Here is a 20,012-nt window from a genome sequence, read left to right on the forward strand (position 1 = left end):
CAGCGCCTCCATCCAGTGTGGTGGCTGTGTGTGGGGAGGGTGAGTGAGGCCTGTGCGTGTGTCTGTGCCAAGTTGGGAGCTGCAGGTGGGCGTCTTGGTGTCTCCACAGCCCGTTTCGGGCACAAGCACGGGAAGCATTGCGAATGTTGCAAGACAGGCAGGAATGAAGGGAGACCGAAGGCCCAGGGGACAAATGACACCACGAAATGGCTCAGGGGAGGCAGAGAGATGTTTATTGTAGCCATGGGTCATCCCATGGAGCTTGAACAGCCGGGATGAGGTTTCCTCAAGTGACTCTTGGCAGGGAAGAGGGGTGACCCGGCTGAGGGAAGACCTGTGACAGGCTGACCGCTAACGTCTGCTGCTTCCTGAATAGCCAGGGATCCTTGAGGGTCCAGGGGCCTGCTGATGGGTCCCACAGAAGGAAAACACATGCACATGCACAAAGGCACACACACGGCTGAGGTTCTGGAACGCACCCCCGTGGGACCGTCTCACACTGACCGCCCCGAGTGCCTGTGGCCACCCCTCTGGCTGCCACTTGCTGACCGTTGGCAGTGCTCTGGCAAGATGCCAGGCCAAGGCCCCAGGACATTCCCGCCGTAGCCTGGGACAGGAGGCTGACGGGGGAGACCCCAGGCTTTGCCCCTTAGGCCATTCCCACCCTGACAGCCTAGATGCATCCGTGTCCCTGGGCAACACAGTCCAGACCTGGAGCATGATGGCTGCTCCTCCTGGCCTCAGGCTCCATCGGGCCCCTGGCTGAACTGTGGGTTCCCCCTCCTCTGAGTCACGCTAGGGCCCCATGTTCCCCTGGATGCCTGAATGAATGGGTTGGGCGTGGGGAGGACAGGGCCTCCCTGATCCTAGGCCTGAGGCCACAAGGAGTCCTGTAGCATTTCCAGCAGAGCGTGATAATCGTCCTCGCTGAGGGGTGCTTCCAGGGGTCCTGGAGGTTCTTCCTCCCGCAGAGGCCCCACCCACAAGGGGTGTACATCTTCTTCCATCTCATCGGCTGAGAGAAGCTCTTGCAGGAAACTGGAGGTGTCCGTACACAGCTGGTGTTGTGGGGGCAGCGGGACACATGGCCCTGCAGGAGGGGGAGGCTGTTGCCACCAAGCGGGGCTCTCCCCGGGGGCGGGCTGCTGCCCTGTCCCATCCTGGGACCCTGCTGTGCCCATGACTGCCTGGGAACTTTGGCCCCTCCTCGGCATGGCCTGATCGGTGCCCGAGGGACCTGCATGACCCCAGTGTTGAGGGGGATCAGCAGGTGGAGGCCGCGGGCCAACTTGTAAGAGCAGGGGCGCCTTGCTGGGGTGCTCTTTCGGCTGCTGGCATCTCCCAGGGGAGGGGAGGCCAAGGTCAGCGTGACCTGGTGAGAGGCCCCCTCCTCGAGTCAGTCCTGGGCAGGATCGGCTCCCCAGGTCTCTGGGAGCAGCAGCGTTTCCTCCTTGCCCACCTAAGGTGGGTGGGACCAGGCTGGCCCCCGGAATCAGGCGCCCAAAGCCCCCACAGGAAACTGGAGGGACAACATCCACGGAGGAGACAGGAGGTGTCCCTGCAGCCTGCGTCTGCATGCTTGCCAAAGGATCAAAGGGAGCCAGATTTGGAGAGCTCCTGGGGACCCTCCACAGGTGGCTTTGGTCCAATGGGACCGTCCCGCGAGGACTGGGTTTGTGGTTTGCCGCCAAAGCATTCTCGGGCCCACTTGGGCTCTGCCCTGGGTGCCGAGCTCTTCTGTTCTGAAACCAAACCTGGGACAGACAATAGGGGTTGTGGCCATCAGAAGGAGGACGGGATGCCAAGTCGGCTTACCCGTGACCTGCCCTGTCCCACCTCACCCACCGCACACACCCACCCCACCCTGTGCTCTCTCCAGGAAAGACGCAGTGAATGGTTGGGGCTGAACCTCAGGCCACGGCTGTCCCTACCTTTCCATGGGCCCTCGAAAACCATGTGCATGCCCTGGGCAACCTTGGCTACCTAGCCGGGAGCATACTGGGCCTGTGTCACTTTGCCTGGCAAGTGCTTCTGCCGCTCTTCGCTCCCTGCCCTGCCCTCGCCTTCTTTGCCAATTGCGGCCTGGGGATCAGCCGTGCCCTGAGTCCTGGGACCGAGACTCATCCGACGGCCTGCCCCACTTTACCCAGGATAGTCCACGTCCTGAGGTCTGCTCCCGGCTGCCCTCAACACCTCTGCCCCCATCTACTCTTGGGTGTGAACGTGTGGAAAACCACATCCTCTGCCTCAGAGCCTTGGACTCATGGCTACGTGGTCGGACTGCAGGCACATCTGTGATGGGCCGAGCGAAAGGCGTGGGCAGCCAGTCTTCCACATCCAGAACAGCTACGTTTGCATCGGCCCTCCCTCCCGTCCTGGCTGGAGGAAAAGAGGAGCTCAGGTGAGCTCCTGGAGTTTCCCTTCTGATCCTGGAAAAGACGCGTCAGAGGAAAGCCAAGGCGTGCCCCCTGAAGCAGCCTCCTCACGCTCTTGCACCAACCAAGAGTCTTTCAGAGAATCTGCCTATATCTCCCTGAAGCTGCCTCACACCTCCCATCCCGTAAAGCGCTGTGTGCAGAACTAAGGCAGAAGAGCCGCACACAGCTGGGCTCCCTGAATCCTCTCCCTCACCTGGATTAGGGCCTGTAATCCCGGCTGATTAGGTTATCCACACAAGGTGTGGCTCCTGGGCAGGATCCGTTTTAGCCCCATGGTCCTGAGGCCCAGGGCAGCATCACACCGGTCTCCACACAAAGGACGGCAAGCCCACGCACACTAATGGCATCTTGGGGGCATACTCCATGGATAATTGGGCTGAGTTTGAAGCCGCTGAGACTATGGCTTCTCTCGAGAGGGGCCAACTTGGACATATTCCCACTTTGGTCCGGTCACCATTTCTACAAGCATGTGTGCTAACCAACATTGAGTTTGGAAATTCTTCCTTTGGACGGGTTCTTCCAGGCTTGGTCAACACTCTGCCCTTGGTGTCTCTGCCACACACCCCGCGGGTAGCCCCTCCCCAGGAGCCCACGTCTCTCCAGCACCATGGAAGGGATACCTTCCCTTCCACAGGGAACAACGCCCGTGACACTCTGTAAAAACTCACCTGAATTCTGGCTTCTGGAATGCCTGTTTTTCTGGCCAGGCTTTCCCTCATACCAATGCCAGGAAACCGCTCCTCCTCAAAGGCTTGAAGGAGGATACTGGTTTGGGATGCAGAAATGGATGTCCGTTTTCTCCTGCCTTCCTTCGGGACACGTCCTAAAGAGAGAACAAGGTTGGAGAGGAGGGCTCGGACGCCAATAGCACAGCCAGTGTGGAGACAGAAGTGGGTGTCAGGGTGTGTGTGATGGTGTGTGACGGTGTCTGAATTCATATGACTGCGTGTGTGTGTGTGTGTGTGTGTGTGTGTGTGAGATAGAGAGAGAGAGAGAGAGAGAGAAAGAGAGAGAGCTTTTCTCCATGTTCTCTGTCTTCATAGGCTCTCCTTCCCTGAGGCCAAGGAGACAGAGCCTGGAGTGAGTCCCAGAGCCAGCCTTTGAATAACAATGGTGAGCTGATGGAAGAAGAGGCCTGTGTCCTGGCTAGCAGGTTCAGGACAGGAAGATGCAGATACTTCCTGACCCAGAAACAGCCCGCCTGCTGCCTGCCCAGGAATGGCAGGCGGGGTGTCGCCATCTGGGGTCACAAGGGTGGCTAGAGCCTGAGAGCAGAGCTTGGGGTCCTTCCTGAGGCTTCTGCCACAGCCAGGTCAGCACACAGGTCACACTCCCTGTGTCAAGGAGTGGCTCAGGAGGGGACCCTTCTTGGGTGCCGGGGAGTCACCTGGAGGCTGTCCCTTTCCATTCGGTGGCCCTTCTCCTTGGGGAATTCTGGAGTCCAGTCGGCGGCTCTGCCTTAGCTGTCTCGTTCTCTGGTTTTGGACCCAGACCTAAGGGGCAAAAGAAGAAGCAACGTTCAGGTAACGCGGGAGGGCAGGAAACCCCACACATGTGGCAGGGACACGAGGCCCCAAGACCAACCAACAACCCAGGGAAAGCCAGAGCTGGCTTGGTGCCTCCAGTGGCACGTGCTATTTGCATGGCCCTCTGGTGTACGAGGAAGTAGGCGTTGGTCTAACCTGAGGAACGGGAACTGTAGGGAAACCTACAACAGATGGCATGGGGACAAGAGTCATTTCTTCTTTGGTCATCCGCATGGGCAGAGGATGGAGCTCCTGCTGAAGTCCCCTGTAGGGAGCTGAGGACACTTTGACTGACCAAGAAGACACTGGAAACGGGTGTCATTCTCCTCACCAATGGACCCGTGCGCAGGCTAGGCTTCCTCTCCACTGGAGGGAAAAGACAGGTGTGCCGTCATGGATAGGCATACGTGCGTCTCTATGTGTCTCTTCCCCACCCCTGTAGGAGGACTCACAGTGTTTCATGTGGGAAAGTGATTGGTCAGGACACAGGATCTCTGGGGACACTCAGCCCATGGGCATGGACCTGTCGTCAGGCCTCAGGCCTTGGGCCCCAGTGTTCCCTCGTCCCTTGAGTGAAGGTCTTGGAAGGACCTCCAAGGGCAAGGTCTCCTAGGGCCCGCACAGCCCAGGCCATAGGTTCTGAGCTCCCCAGCTGACCACGCAGAAGGACGGGCAATCACCTAGCCCCATGTGTGTGCATTCTTCCTCCCCCAGAGTCCATGAGAAAAGCACTGGGGCTGCCTACCTGGATTCTAGACTCGGAGATGGCCAGCTCTCGGGCCAGGTGTTCTCTGGCAGTGATGCCGGGGTAAGGGTTCTCCTGGAAGAATGCCTGCAGGGCCCCCTTCTGGCTTGCCGTCAACACGAGCCTCCTTCGTCGGGGTGCTCGTGGGAGTGGGCCTGTGTGGGGAAGAGAGCAGCGACGGGAGGAAGGCTTTCAGAGGAGCATCGACCGGCGATGTGCTCTCAGAGCCTCTGTGTCTGGGATGTCGAAAACGTCCCCATCCAGGGGCACCCATCCCTTTGCCACTCATGGACCCACCTAAGCCTGAGGGGGTTGTTCCACTGGACAACGGCAGGCCGTTCCGCATCTGCCCTTGGGAATGGGTGATTGTCAAGGATCTAGGGAAAGGGCAGCCTTGAGCTAGGTATGTGATTCCAGGCCAAGGTATGGAGAAGACCCTGGGTGGGGGTTCCGGTGGGCGTCGGGTTTGAAGAGGTGGTGGGGCGGGGTGGAAAGCCCGTCGGGAAAACCAAAGAGGACCATATGTCCACCAGGAAACCTCAAGGGAACATGCGAAAACCCATGCCCACCGTGGGTCCCTCGAGGTGAAAGTTCTACAGTGGTCAACTCGTCTAAGAAGTGATCCACCTTGACCCAATTTCTGCGCCCCGAGATCCAGCTGGCAGCCTTACAGAAGCGGGACTCCTGCTGGGAATCTCGGCCCAGTCCAGGGTTCCCTCCGCCGGCAGCCCTATGCAAGCCTCTCTCCAGCCCCTTTGCCCAGACCCCAGGGGAGCCCCGCCCTCCCACGGGCGTCCCAGCGATCCGGGTGGTGACTTCTCTTGTGCTTAAGCCTGGAAAGTCGTCAGAGCCCCTGGGGCATCCCCGCGATGGCCACTCACCGCCGGGGGTGCCGCTGGAAGCCATATGCTGCAGGAGGAGCTCGCTCTCAGGCGCCCGCAGGTCGACTGGGCAGGATGCGGCAGCGCGGGACTTCCCACGGCCTGGGTGGCCCCGCCCCAGGATGGCCCACCCCTCGGCCTTCCCACAGCTTCCTGGGTGGCCCTGCCCTCCGTGGGGCGGACCTCGGGGGGACCAGGGAGGTCTTCCGGGACGGGGGCCTCGGGACCACCCGAAGCAAGAGTTGGAGCTTGGCTTGCGTCGGATGGGTCCGCCCCCTGCCCTTGGGCTGACGGGCGCCTTCCCGGCACCCTCAGGCCGCTCGGGATCTCAGCTCTGACACAGAGACGCGCCCTGGAGGCCCTGTGCACCGTGTCTCTGCCCGGACCCCTTCGTGGCCCTCGTACAATCGCTCAGGATTCCGGCCCGAGGTTGTGGAACTCTGGCCGCCTTGGCCGCCCGGCACCAGCCTCCTGCTTCGCCTCCCTGGAAAGCCGTTTTAATTTTTTTCCTTTATTTTTTACTTGTTCCAGTTAAACTTGTGTGGTTTATTTCTTTTCACTTTGGTCATTTTTCATTGGGAGTGTTCCACTTTTCCTTTTTAGGTGTATTTGTAGCAATGACTTTGTAATTTCGAGATACATATGTATATATTTCTCCAAATTATATACATACATTCATATATATATATATGGATGTATTTTTTTAACAAACATGTACTTTGAGGTCCCCGTGGGTTTTGAACCCTGGGCCCGCCAATCTGGACTGGTCAGCCTCTCAGTTTGGTCTGGAGGCAGCCTCGGAATCTGGGGAAGCAGTTTCCAATGACACCCAGGCGCCTCCCAGGCGGCTCCCCGGCGGCTCCCCGGCAGCTCCTGTGAAGCCGCACTGGCCAGCCAGGCAGGAGACGGAAATCAGACCCCTTAGATAGGAGGCCTATGAGCGGGACCTTGGGCGCCAGCCATCGTCCTCCGTGTGCGGATGGGTGGCACCTCGATGGTTAGCCTGTGGGCACGAATGAGCAACAACCTTGAAGGAAAGAACGCAGAGCACCCGTGGACGTGGACCATTCGGGGCAAGTGCGTGTGTTACCACGTCCTTGGGCCACGGAGGCAATGCCCTCCGCAGCCTCGTACGGATTCAGGCCTACCCCGGGGAGAAGAATGCGGGCTCCGTCAGAGCTCCTCCTGTTGTGCTCAGACCGGCTCCAGCGGCTTCCCCTCGCTCTTGACCGCCCTCTGCTGGGCATGTCCGCAGGGACATGAGTGTCCAAGGAGAGCGTGGCTTAGTGACCTGGGAGACCCGGGAAGACGGGTCCAATCACCTGCAAAGCTCATGAAGAAAATCATATCCCCCTTCGAATGTGTACTTTTGTATCCTTCGCGTAAATACGTAGTTGTGCATTTCTGGTCTTGGGGTAGTTCTATTTTTAACCTGAGGAACCTCCATACTATTTTTGTATCGTGGCTGCATCTGTTTGCTTTCCCACCAGTAGTGTAGGAGGGTTCTCCTTTCTCCCCATCCTCACCAATAGCTGTTGTCTCCTGTGCTGTTTCTTTTAGCCATTATGGCAAGTGTCAGGTGATATCTCATTGTGGTTTTGATTTTGCGTTTCCCTGATGATGGGTGACATTGAGTGTCTTTCCATGTGTCTGGTGGCCATCTGAATGTCATGTTAGAGAAAATGTCCATTCGTGTCTTCTGCCCATGTTCAGTTGGATAATTCAGGTTTTGAATGTGGAGCTTTACATTTTGGATACTAAACCTTTATTGGATCTGTCTTTTAGAAATATCTTTTCTCATTCTGTAAGTTGCCTCTTAGCTTTGGTTGTTTCCTTCACTGTGCAGAGCTTTTTGTCTTGATGAAGTCCCAACAGTTTATTTTTGCTTCTGTTTCCCTTGTCTCAGGGGCATATCTAGAAAGAAGATCCTATGGCCAAGTCAAAGATGTCACTGCCTATCTTTTCTTCCTTTTATGGTTTCAGGTCTCACATTTAGGTCTTCAATCCCTTTTGAATTTATTTTTTTTATCCATGGTGTGGGAAAGTGTTCCAATCCCATTCTCCTGCATGTGGCTGTCTAGTATTCCCAACATCATTTGCTGAAGAGACTGTCATTTAACCATTGGATATTCTTTCCTGCTTTGTCAAGTATTAATTCAGCCCAGAGTTACAGGTTTGTATCTTGTTTCGGGTTTTCCATTCTCTTCTATTGATCTAGGTGTCTTCTTCTTGTGCCCGCACTATACTCTTTGGATCACTAGAAAACTGTAATATAACTTGAAGTCTGAATTTGTGGTGCCCCCAGCCTTGATTTTCTCTTTCTACGTATCTTTGGCTATTTTCAGTCTTTTGTGGTTCCATAAAAATTTTAGGGCTATTTGTTCCGGCTCTGTGAAAAATGCTGTTGCTATGTTGATAGCAATTGCATTGAATGTGCAGATTGCTTTGAGTAGTATAACCTTATTTGCAATATTTGTTCTTCCAGTCCTTGAACATGTAATGTTTTTGCATTTTGTGTCTGTCATCTTCAATTTCTTTCATCAATATTTTATAGTTTTCACAGCACAGGGCATTCACCTCTTTGGTTAGGCTGAATCTTATGTATCTTATTGCTTTTGGTGTTATTGTGAAGGAGATTGAATCCTCAATTTCTCTTTCCAATGACACCCAGGCGCCTCCCAGGCGGCTCCCGGCAGCTCCTGTGAAGCCGCATAGAAATTATTGTTGCATAGAAATGCAACACATTTCTCCACATTAATTTCATATCCTGCAAGTATTCCAAATTCGTGTTCATTTCTTGCAGTTTTTTTTACTTCTCGCAATTTTCTTGGTGATGTCTTTTGGTTTTCTATTTACAGGATAATGTTTTTGCCCCCTGAGCATGATATTGTTGTGGATATTTGGTATATGGCCTTTATGATGCTGAGGTATGTCCCTTCTATCCCTACCTTGCTGAGAGTTTTTTGTTTTCAAGAAAAAATGCTGTATTTTGTCAAATGTTTTTTTCTGCATCTATTGACAGATCATACGGTTCTTATCCCTTCTTTTATTAATATGGCGTATCATGTTTATTGAATTGTGAAAATTGAACCAGCCTCGCAACCCACGAATAAATCCCACCAGATTGTGGTGAATAATTCTTTTAATATACTGCTGAATTTGATTTGCTAGTATTTTACTGAGAATTTTCGCATCCATGTTTCTTTGGGAGTATTGGTCTGTCATTCTCCTTTTTCGTGTTTTTTTTTTTTTCTTTTTTTTCTGGTTTGGACCGACGTAATGCTGGCCTCATAGAACAAGTTTGGATGTATTCCTTCAATTTCTATGTTTTGGAAATGTTTGAGAAGAATAGGTATTAATTCTTCTTTAAATGTCCAGTAGATGCCCTGGGAAACCATCCTGTCCTGGACCTCCATTTTCTTAGGTCTAAAGTTAGGGTATGTAGACATCATATCGATGGATTGGTTTTTTTTTTTTTAAAGATTTTATTTATGTATTCATGAGAGAGAGGGGGAGAGCCAGAGACCGAGAGAGAGAGAGAGAGAGCAAGAGAGAGAGAGACAGAGACAGAGAGAGGCAGAGATATAGGCAGAGGGAGAAGCAGGCCGCACACAAAGAATTCCAAACTAATCCGAAGGCAGACACTCAATCTCTGAACCACCCAGACATTCCGGATCTTGTGTTTTAATCCACTCTGGTACCTTAGATCTTTTAATTGGGGCCTTTAGTCCATGTACATTCTGAGAGATTATTGAAACATGAATTGAGTGCCTTGGGGTGACCAGTAGTGTTGGTGTTTCTGGTGATGTTCTCTGGTCCTTTCTAGTCTTTGTTGCTTTTGGCATTCCCCCCCGCCCCACTAAAAGAGTCCCCCTTAAAAATTTCTTGCCGGACTGGTTTAGTGGTCATGAACTCCTTTATTTGTCGTCTCTCTGGGAAATTCTTAATCTCTCCTTCTATCCTGAATGACTGACAGCCTTGTTGTATAACGAAAGTGTGTGGCTGCATACTTTTCCCATTCAGTACATTGAATATTTCCTTCCAGAACTTTCTGGCCTGCCAAGTTTATATGGACAGATCTGCCCCCCTCATTGCCCGTCACCCTGTCACCAGCACCCCCCACCCTCCTCCCCTTCCACCACCCCTAGTTCTTTTCCCAGAGTTAGGAGTCATCTTACTTTTGCCTCTGTATTAGTTTGGAATTTACACACATCCGTTTCCCTTTTCTTCAAATTGGTTACTCAGATCTAAAATTAATCGAGAGCTCTCTTCTAGCCCAAGAAACACAAGAACCCAAAGGTTATTTTAATGTTGATCTTCTCTTTCTATAGTATCTTTGATTAATATTTAGATCCAAGTGGTTTTAAAACCGTAAATTTGAACATTTTTAACAGATTGATAAAGCTATTCATACATCCATTTTGCTCACCATTGTGTCTTGAATCTTCTGGTTTATATTTTTCACACTGTACTATCTGTATTTAAAATGTATATATTTTAAAAATATATGTATTTTATAATTAATCCAGATTATTTCTAGTTCTGTAAGCACAGGCAGGGGCAAGAGGGAGAAGCAGGCTCCCGCTGAACAGAGAGCCCCACATGAGGCTCCTTCCTGGACCCTGGGAACATGACCTGAGTCCAGGCTAACACCCAAGCAACTAGGCCACCCAACCACCTCAGGATGTCCCTTCCTATGTGCATCTGGCTCCATGGAGTGGGGAATGTGTGGACCTAGCTGTAGGTAGAGCGGATTCTAGACTCCCTCCACCAATAGTTTCCATAGACACAGTGGGTAGGTCCAGTTCCCTCCCCGGAACAGAATGGGTTGCAACGCCAGAATCCATGGTGTCTGGCCAGGGTCGCCTCGGGACAGATATGGCTTCAGCTAGGTCTAGGGAAACCCCAGGGAAGCATGGCCCACTTGCTGATGTGGGAGGACTGCTATCTTAGACTGTTGGGGAGAGGTCCCTGGACCCTCAGCTATGACACATCTACACCCACGTTGGGGAGGTACGACCGGGGTTGCAGCCACACTGGGTCTCAAGGCCACACATCAGCCCTGGAGCCTGTCCTGCTCTTGGGTGGCCTGAGCCATCCCTATGCCTGAGCTTTCCAGGGGCCCTGGCATCTGCACAAACCATAGCCGCCATGCTTGGAATGAGCCTGGAGGAGAAAGTGTCCGGGTAGAGCTGGCAGGATGGCTGTGGGTTGTGGCCTTGGAGTCAGGGACCAAGTGCCTTGAATCGGTACGGACCACCTCACCCCACCGACCACCCAAGTAGAAATTCTCCAAATGATCCTATGGTTCCAGCCCAGCCTGAGAACTAGGGACCAGGTCCACGGGGCTGGTAGACATCCTCCAGGGGCTGGAGGGCTGCTCCCGGTCCTGGTGCTAGTCCTCTGCAGGCACTGCCTGGTGACCGACCATCTGCAATGTAGGAAGAACAAAGTCCCTGCAAGGTGCACCTAGCGATGCCCATGGGCCTTTTCCGCCATCAGCTCCAATAAGGACTTGGCCCCTGGAGCTCACTTTGGGGGTGCACCCGCTCCTGAAATGCTCTGCATTTAGGACGCTGACCACAGGGAAGTCTGCGGCCCTCAGTGGGGGTGCCCCGCCTTCCCAGGTCCTTGAGCTCCAGCCCCACAGGTAGGAGCCAGGCAGGAGGCAGACATTGGAGAGCCGCCCAATACCCTGCACGGGGTCACCCCTAGGGATTCCAGGAGACGCCTTCCCTCAGTCTCTGCAGATGAGGTGCTCTTGAGCTTCAGCTCTGGGGCTCCCAGGGCCGACATACAGGTGACACCAGCACGCACCTGACACACAAGCGTTCCCACCCACCATGACCAGATGCCCATGAAGGGCCTTCCGCCTGGCCAGTCGGGTCCCTTCAGCACACATTCCTCCTGGCTGCCCCTTGTCCCCTAATGCTACACCTACTGGAGAAGTGGATAATCCTTCCCAGGCCAGAAGAACACAGGTCTCCACCAGGGGCACCCCTAAATTTTGAAACTCAGTCCTGCGTCTTAGGTGAATTAAAAAAAAAAGTTTGGACACAGGCAGGGTGAACGCAGAGTTCTGACACAAACTGCAGAGACAAGAGGTCTTGATGGCTCTTCTGTGAAGGCTCACTGTAGATTGGGGGGCGGGATCTTCAGCTCCAGGGACAAGGAACCCAGGGCCCTTACACTCATCTTTCCCATCAGCACTGAGAGTCCTCAGGGAGCAGCAAAGTGCCACGTGGTGGAGGCCAGAGGTGCTTACACCGAGCCCAGCCTCTGAGCCCTGCAGGTGCATCTCCACTAAGGCAAGTTTGCACCTGACAATCAAGGACACGGGCCCTCCTTCAGAAGACCCACACAGACCACTGGATCCCACCAAGAGTGCTGGTCACAGAGGCTGGCAAAACTCAGCTCTACGGGGAAAGTAGCATCTAGCTTCCTTTGTATTTTGTTCTTTCTTCATTATATTTTATTTTCTCTTTTATAAAGCGATAATTTTATTTGTTATGTATATACTTTATATATTTCTTATTTTGATTACTTTCCTTGCACTTTAAGTTTCTTTCTTATTTTGGGATCTAGATTTTTTTTAAAGCAGGCCAAAATACACCCAGGATCTTGTTTTTTAGGGGGTTTGCTGTTATGGTCATTTTTGCTTCACATTTTGTTTTTTGTTTTCATTGAATTTCAATATAAGGACATTTAGTATAACACACAGTGCTCAACCCATCAACTGTCCTCCTCAGTGCCCATCACCCAGTTATTGCAAACCCTGCCCACCTCTCCTTCCACTACCCTTTGTTCATTTCGCAAGGTTTGAAATCTCTCATGGTTTGTCTCCCTCTGTAATTTTTCCCACTCACTTCCCCTCCTTTTCTAATAGTCCCTTTCACTATTTCTTATATTACTCATGGAGTGAAACCATATGATGATTGTCCTTCTCTGATTGACTTACTGCAGTCACTATAATACCTTTCGATTCCATCCACCTCGAAGCAAAGGGTGGTTCTTTGTCCTTTCTGAGGGCTGAGTACTATTCCATTGTATATATGGACCACACCTTCTTTATCCATTCATCCTTCAAAGACAATCGTGGCTCCTTCCACAGTTTGGCTATTGTGACATTGCTTCTGTAAACATTGGGGTGCAGGTTTCCTGGCATTTCACTGCATCTGTATCTGCCGCATCATATGGTGGCCCTATTTTTAACTGTTTGAGGAAACTCCAGAATGTTTTCCCGAGTGGCTCTCTGAGCTTGATTTTCCACAAACAGTGCAGGAGGGTTCCACCTTCTGTACCTCCTCATCAACATCTGTTGTTTCCTGTCTTGATAATTTTCGCTGTTCTCACTATTGGGAGGTAGCATCTCATCGTGGTTTTGATTTCTATTTCCGTGATGGCAAGTGATGTGGAGCATTTTCTCATGTGCTTGTTGGCTATGTGTGGATTGTCTTTCAAGAAACTTCTGTTCATGTCCTCTGCCCATTTCATGATTGGATTATTTGTGAATTGGGTGTTGAGTTTGATTTGTTCTTTCTAGATCTTGGATACTAGTCCTTTATCTCACATGTTTTGTAAATATCTCCTTCCATTCTGTAGGTTGTGTTTTAGTATTGTTGATTGTTTCTTTGCTGTGCAGAAGCGTCTTATAGGGATTAAGCCTCAAGAGTTCCTTTTTTGCTTTTCTTTCCCTTACATTTGGAGATGTATCTTCCAAGAAGTTGCTGTGGCCCAGTTCAAAAAGGGTGTTGCCTGTGTTCTCCTCTAGGATTTTGATGGATTCTTGTCCCAAATTCAGATCTTTCAACTGTTTTGAGTTTACTGTTGGGTCTGGTGTAAGAGAATTGTCTAGTTTCATTCTTCTGCATGTGGCTGCCCAATTTTCCCAAAACCATTTATTGAAGAGACTATCCTTTTTCCAGGGGATATTCTTTCCTGCTTTGTCAAATACTAGCTGACCACAGATTTGAAGGCCCATTTCTGGGTTCTCTGTTCTGTTCTCTTAATCTATCTCTTTGTCTGTGCCAGTACCACACTGTCTTGATGATATCAGCTTTGTAATGATGTTTGAAAACTGGTATTGTGATGCCTCGTGCACTGGTATTCTTTCTCAATATTCCTCTGGCTATTCGAGAGCTTTTCCAACTCATTACAAATATTAATATTAATTGTTCAAACTCTGTGAAGAAGCTCATGGTGTTTTGATAGGGATTGCATTGAACATGTAAATTGCCACTTTCTCCATATATTTCCTTTTTCATTTTTCACCATTTTTTTTTTCTTCCAATTGACCAACACAGTGTTCCCCTTGGTTCTGGGCATATTTTGGTCATGTGGTAGAAGGTACTAACTTCCACCATTGTAAAACAAAACAAGACAGAAAAAAAACAAAAAACAAAAAACAAAATGCTGTATCTCATGTATCTACCAAAATTAAACTAAATAGGTTGAAGGGAACCCAGAAGTGAAAAATATATTGAAGACATGTAATTGCAGAAATATGAAACTCAAAAAGGAAAAAACGTAGGAACAAAGAATTGGTAAATTATTGCAGTTATGTAGGGAAAAGAAAAATATTGGAAGTTTTTAACTTGATATAAAAATGAGTCATAATGAAAAGAAAAAAAAGGAGAGGAAAAGAAAAGAAAGGAAAAGAAAAGAAAAAACTCTACTTCTATATGCTATTTTTCCTCAGCCCTGGAGCTTTCCGGTGCTGCTTATTCAGTAACCTGCTCTTCCCCTGTGCTTCCAGCTGGACTTCTGGGGGAGGGGATGCTGCCCTGATGCTCAGGTGCCTGTGCCTGGGGAGAGGTGCCCCGCCTCCTGCCAGGTGCTGGGCTCAGTGGGAGCTGTCTATTCCCTGAGGCCTTTGTTGCCTAGAGACCCAGCAGCAGGAGAGTTGTTGCTTTCCTCTGCCCTCCTCGCTTCCACCTGTCCCAGAGGGAACCCAGGAGAGCTGGCATTGTCCCCCTGTGTGCCGTGGGATCCAGGGCCCTGTGCCATGGAACCCGTGCTCCCGGGGACCACCGCTTCCGAAGGGAACAGAGGACAGCCACCGCCTTCAGTTGCCAGGCTCTAGGCCAAAGGAAGCTTCGAGGCTGCCCAGTAAATGCCCCAGAGGGTTCTGCTGGTCCAGCCCTTTATGTAGGTGGGACTGCGGTTGGTGCTGAGGTGCCTCCCTGGTGCCCCTCTTCTTACTGTGTCCCAGGAACCTTGAGGCTTCACTGCCCCTCCTGCTGTTCGGCCCCATTTCCCTGCTCAGCTCGTTTCCCTCAGGGGAATATTCAGGAGCAGGTTTGTAAAGTACCTGCTTGTCCAGGGCTGGACTTTCATGCCCTGGAGGCTTTCACGGCTTCCCTGCCCCCCCTCAGGTTTAATTAATTTTTTTCCGGCCTTCCTACCTAGTCAGAAGTGAAAACTTTTCTCTCTGTAGCATTCCAGCTGTCCTCTCTTTCCACTAAGGTCAAATTCATGGTTGTTCAGGAGGTTTTGAAAGTTCTCTAGGTGTGTTTGAGGGCCAGATGAGGGGAGGACCCCTAATCTTGTGCCACGTTGCCTCCTCCCTCTGTTACATTCTTCGGTGGGTAACACATACTGAAGGATAGGAGCAAACCCCTGTACGCAGGAGAGGCTCTATGACTTGTCTGTCCTCCAGGAAAGTAAAAATGTGGGGCTCCTTGTTAAAAATGATTAGGAATCTCAAGTCTCTGACAAAACAACATTAAACCAAACCCACGGTCTCTGCAACTACACACTTGGCACACTCGTGAGGCCGGCCCTGACTGTATACTTGGGATTCCCAAACCATTCATAGCCTTCATCTTGTTTGCTCCTCTGTCGATGGTGCTGACATTTTTAAAGCTGCTTTTCAAGCCCATAAGTATTTTTTTGAATCAGATTTGCAAGGAGAGAATCCTGGCTGAACTCACCGTTAATCCACCATGCTTTTAAATTTTAGAGGAGACTGTCTGTGTCTGCCTGTTCAGATAGATATCTGGTGCACATGATATACAAGTGGCACCTTCAAAATCATCTGGTATTTTTTTGTGTGTGGCCACCAGAATATAATTCAGGAAAATCATTTTTAGGGGCATGTTTTCCAGAGCAATATTGTTTGCAGGATTCACAGTTTGGAAAACCTCTTAAAAGTTTTACATCTAACCATCGAATTGAGTGATAATGTAAAGCAATCATTTGGAGAACAGCTTTTAGCTCTCATAAATAGACTCAACACTCACAGGGCTGTGAGCTTGATCCAGTTTGTGTAGTCTGTGATTTTTGAAGTCTGACTGGTGAGAACAACTGTGTTTTGGATACCCTACATTAGTCTCTAAATTCTTCTTCTTCTTTTTTTGAAAGACTGAAATAGTCTTTATCATACCTGGATTGGGGGATGATCTGTTACTGAATGTTTAGTAGAGATATTGGAATTTTTCTCCTTATGATATTTGTAAAGTTGGCATTCTGCTTTTAATTAATCTTCACAATATGTAAAGAATTTGTAAATAGGATATCTTCTTGAAAGACTCATGGCATTGGAAATAAATAATTAAAATCTAAACACAATTCTTAAAGGCATTTTATTTATCATTATAAATGCTGGTAAGCCCCACAATGATGTAAACATAGAAGTGAAACATTTTTAAATGTACTGGTTGACGTTGCTGCTAGAAACATCGGGGGCACAGCCAAGCTGTGGAAGGAGCCCCGGTGTCCATCGAAAAATGAATGGATAAAGAAGACGTGGTTTCTGTATACAATGGAATATTACTCAGCCATTAGAAATGACAAATACCCACCATTTGCTTCGACGTGGATGAAACCAGAGTGTATTATGCTGAGGGAAATAGTCAATCGGAGAAGGACAAACATTATATGGTCTCATTCATCTGGGGAATATAAATAATAGTGAAAGGGCATAGAGGGGAAGGGAGAAGAAATGGGTAGGAGATATCCGAAAGGGAGACAGAACATGGAAGACTCCTAACTCTGGGAAACGAACTAGGGGTGGTGGAAGGGGAGGAGGGTGGGGGGGTGGGGGTGACTGGGTGGTGGGAACTGAGGGGGGCACTTGATGGGATGAGCACTGGGTGTTATTCTGTATGTTGGCAAATTGAACACCAATAAAAAATAAACTTATCATTAAAAATAAAAGTTTAAATTACATGAAAAAATGTACTATTTGAAATTACTTTTTAAATTTAGCGACGGAGGGACTCCTGGGTAGCTCAGCGGTTGAGTCACTGCCTTTGGCTCAGGGCCTTATCCCGGAATCCCAGGATCGAGTCCCAGATCTGGAAATCCAAGAAAACCTCTGACCTCTGTGTCCACAGGGAAGCTTGATGCTTGTGGGCCTCTGGAGCATGTTGGTGAGGGTGGGGGCCCTGAGGCTCTGGCCAGCTGATACCATGTCCTTCCTCGTCTCACTGTCCTTCTTGGAGGGCGCCCCTCCAACAGGAGAAGAGTCCCTGACCAAGAAGGACCTGAGGCAGGGTCAATATGAGCCCTCCAAGGCCAGAAGGAAGACTGATGGGATTGAGCCCTCCATGGTCCTGACCTGCTCCAGATTCTGCCCCAATGTTCGGCGACCCTCTAAGAGCAGGATGTGTCCTTCTGGGTCCTTGGTGTGCCCCACAGATCGAGGTCACTCTCCTAGGACAGGGCTGGGGAAAAAAAGGACACCCCAGGCAGGGGCAGCAGAGGCAGGCCTCTGGACCACACCCTCACCCACAGTAGGAGGCAGGCTCCTCCACATGCTGTGTCTCCAGCAGTCAGCCACCTGGCACCAGTGGGCCTGAGACCAGGGTCCAGCTGACTTGCTGGACCCAGCACAGGAACACCTAATCTGCAGGTCCAGGTCATGTCTGCTGTCCTCAGAATTGCCTCTCAGTTCCCAACCTCAGGACATGCATCCCACACGGAGTCTGCCGAGGCTCCAAGCTGGGGGACTCTAACACCTGCACCCCCATGAGACTTTGGCTTTCCCCTAAAGGACAGGAAGGTCTTCCTTCCCAGGAGAAAGCGGGTACCCTCCGCTCTGAGCACGTTTGCTGTTGAAGGTTCAATAAAGTGTGCTTGTGTTAAAATACACTGTCATCCGATTTCTGCATCTCCCAGAGCTCTGTGCAGGTGGCAGGGACAGACCCTTAGAAAGGAGGAGGGGGCACTGCCCAAACCCCTGACCATCCCCTACAGAGGTGCCATGAGGCACAAGAAGCTGACCTGCCAATGTGCCTTCCAAGGTTGACCAGATGCCAGGGGCAGGACCATTACAGACTTACTATGACTCAACCTGTGCCCTGCAGGCCACGTCGGGGCTGGGAGAGAGTGACAGCCAGGGGCCTGTGGCCTCAGCTCAGGAAGGTCTGTGCAAAGCGCCCTGGCAGACCTGGGCTCCCCCCATCCAATGATCTTGGACTGGCCACGTTCCCGGTGTACTTCCATCCTCCATTGCCCTGAGATTGTGCTCCTGGGGCACCTAGAGCCAGCAAGGCTGTCAGAGTGGCCCAGCGGGGACTTCAGGATAGCATGCACTTGCAGCTTATGCACTTGGGCCCCCTCACCTGGCAGGAGCAGCTGGTACAGCTTGTGCTGCCGCATCTTCCCCACCAGTGTGTAGAAGGAGCCTCCATGTCCTAGCAAGTAGGGGCATGGGGAAGAGTGGGGTCAGCCCGGGAGCCTGGCAGCAAGGGGATCAAAGGACCCCTCCCCACTCCCCACCCCGACTCCCACACACAGTCAGCCCCAGGGCTCCCTCCATCGGGCAGCTTCCACCTCAGGAGCTCCCCGCACAACAGGGGGTTCCCGACGTGTGGCTCCAGTTTGAGAGGCACCAAAGAAAGAGAGGCAGCTGACACTCAGCTGCGACCCACTGTCAGACATGTGAATGTGGCCCAGGTAGACCTTCAAACTCAGCTGACCCTCCAGCAGAGTAACTGCATGAACAAGCCCAGGGAGGATCAGGAGAGCCCAACTAGCCACCCAACGCCAGCATCTGCAGTGATAAATATTGTGGTTTCAAGCCAGTTAGGTGTTCGGATGATACAGCCCAAGGATCAAACCTGCACAGAGATTGACAAACACACCCCAAAACGAACAAAATTGGAGTCCCCCTCGATGTCGTCAAACAGCAGCAGAATGGTTACATCCATGATGCTCAGATCACTCGGGAGAACAGACTGAAGATCCTACAAATCATGACTGCACAGAGGTGTTGTGGGCATGGAGATGTGCCTGCTGGGTTCTGACAATGAGCATGGAGTAGTAGGAAACATCTTACAGTTGGTGGGCTCCCTCTTAGCAAAGGACACCAAATCCCTTCAAAGACGACACATAGTGACATCTGTCCTTCTCTCTATTTGTGGTTCTCCCCCTATTTCGTTCTTCATAATTCTATTTCAGCCTCCACCCTTCATCTGAGCCAATGACCATACAGGCTTTTTTAGGACATTGGGTTTTTCAAGGCGGCAGAGCTTTGCCTACCGGTTTCAGGAATAATTATTGCCCAGGTTTATGCTGATCTACCTACCTCTTGCCTTCACAGCTCTTCTCTCCTTGAGAATGAGAGGAAACACAGGTCTTACAATGAAAGAAGCCCACTCCCACTCGGGCGAGACCTCCAGTAATGGAAATCGTCATCTGGGCAAAGTAATGATAGAGGGAGCAAATAAGAATAGGTCATAGGTTAGACATAGTTTGGTTCGAGTATTTTCCTGAAGCAAGTACTTACCTTCGATGTCAATTTTTAAATCTTCACCCACTTACTAGTTTTTAAATATTTTATTTTTATGTAATCTCTACGCCCAGCATGGAGTTCAAGCTCACAATCCTGACATCAAGATCCACCGTCAAGGCAGTCAGGCACCCCAGTGCCATGTTTTATATCTCTTTGCTTTCTTGTCTATCTCTGCATCCTCTGAAACATTGTGTCCATGATTGGGGAGCTTTATCTACCTCCAAATACCAGAACCTTCCGCTATATCCCAATCCTCGAATGATGTTTGTTTTTGAATATCATTTTAATTCAATCATCAGTAAAATGTCTGCTTGAAAAGGAATGGTCAACTTTTAACATGTTGGGCCCAGCTTCCTGGGCTCTCAGGGAAACTATGCTTTCTTGAACATTTATCAAGTTCCAAATTACTCCATCAAACCTCAGAGTTTGGGCTCAATTTCTGCCCTGACTCAGCTATATGTCTGCTTCAATTAATAGGTGTCATTCCATCAAACGGAGCCTAGACGGCTCAGTGTGGTTGGTAAGAGCAAGTGACTCTTGATCTTGGGGTAGTGACTTCAAGCCCCATGTTAGGTGTAGAGATAACAGAAAAAGAAAATCTTTTAAAAATCAATCAGTCAATTGATGTCTGGAGACACAGCTCAGATCCCATAGGGTCAGGGAGCCAGCTTACAGGTCTATGCA

At 50.5% G+C, this 20,012-nt stretch overlaps 1 protein-coding gene across 1 annotated transcript; it reads right to left on the bottom strand.

Annotated features, from left to right (window-relative positions):
* Positions 1-207: 207 nt before the first annotated feature.
* Positions 208-18,210, bottom strand: LOC140599937 (double homeobox protein 4-like protein 4). Its single transcript, XM_072766441.1, has 5 exons — positions 18,157-18,210; positions 4,710-4,864; positions 3,826-3,931; positions 3,107-3,261; positions 208-1,754 (listed from the first exon to the last, which is right to left on the bottom strand). Exons 1-5 carry the CDS (start codon positions 18,191-18,193, stop codon positions 867-869), a joined length of 1,341 nt encoding a protein of 446 aa, XP_072622542.1. The 5' UTR covers positions 18,194-18,210; the 3' UTR covers positions 208-866.
* Positions 18,211-20,012: the final 1,802 nt, after the last annotated feature.

This window comes from Vulpes vulpes, chromosome 8, assembly GCF_048418805.1.
Source record: "Vulpes vulpes isolate BD-2025 chromosome 8, VulVul3, whole genome shotgun sequence".
In the NCBI taxonomy this organism is placed as follows: domain Eukaryota; kingdom Metazoa; phylum Chordata; class Mammalia; order Carnivora; family Canidae; genus Vulpes; species Vulpes vulpes.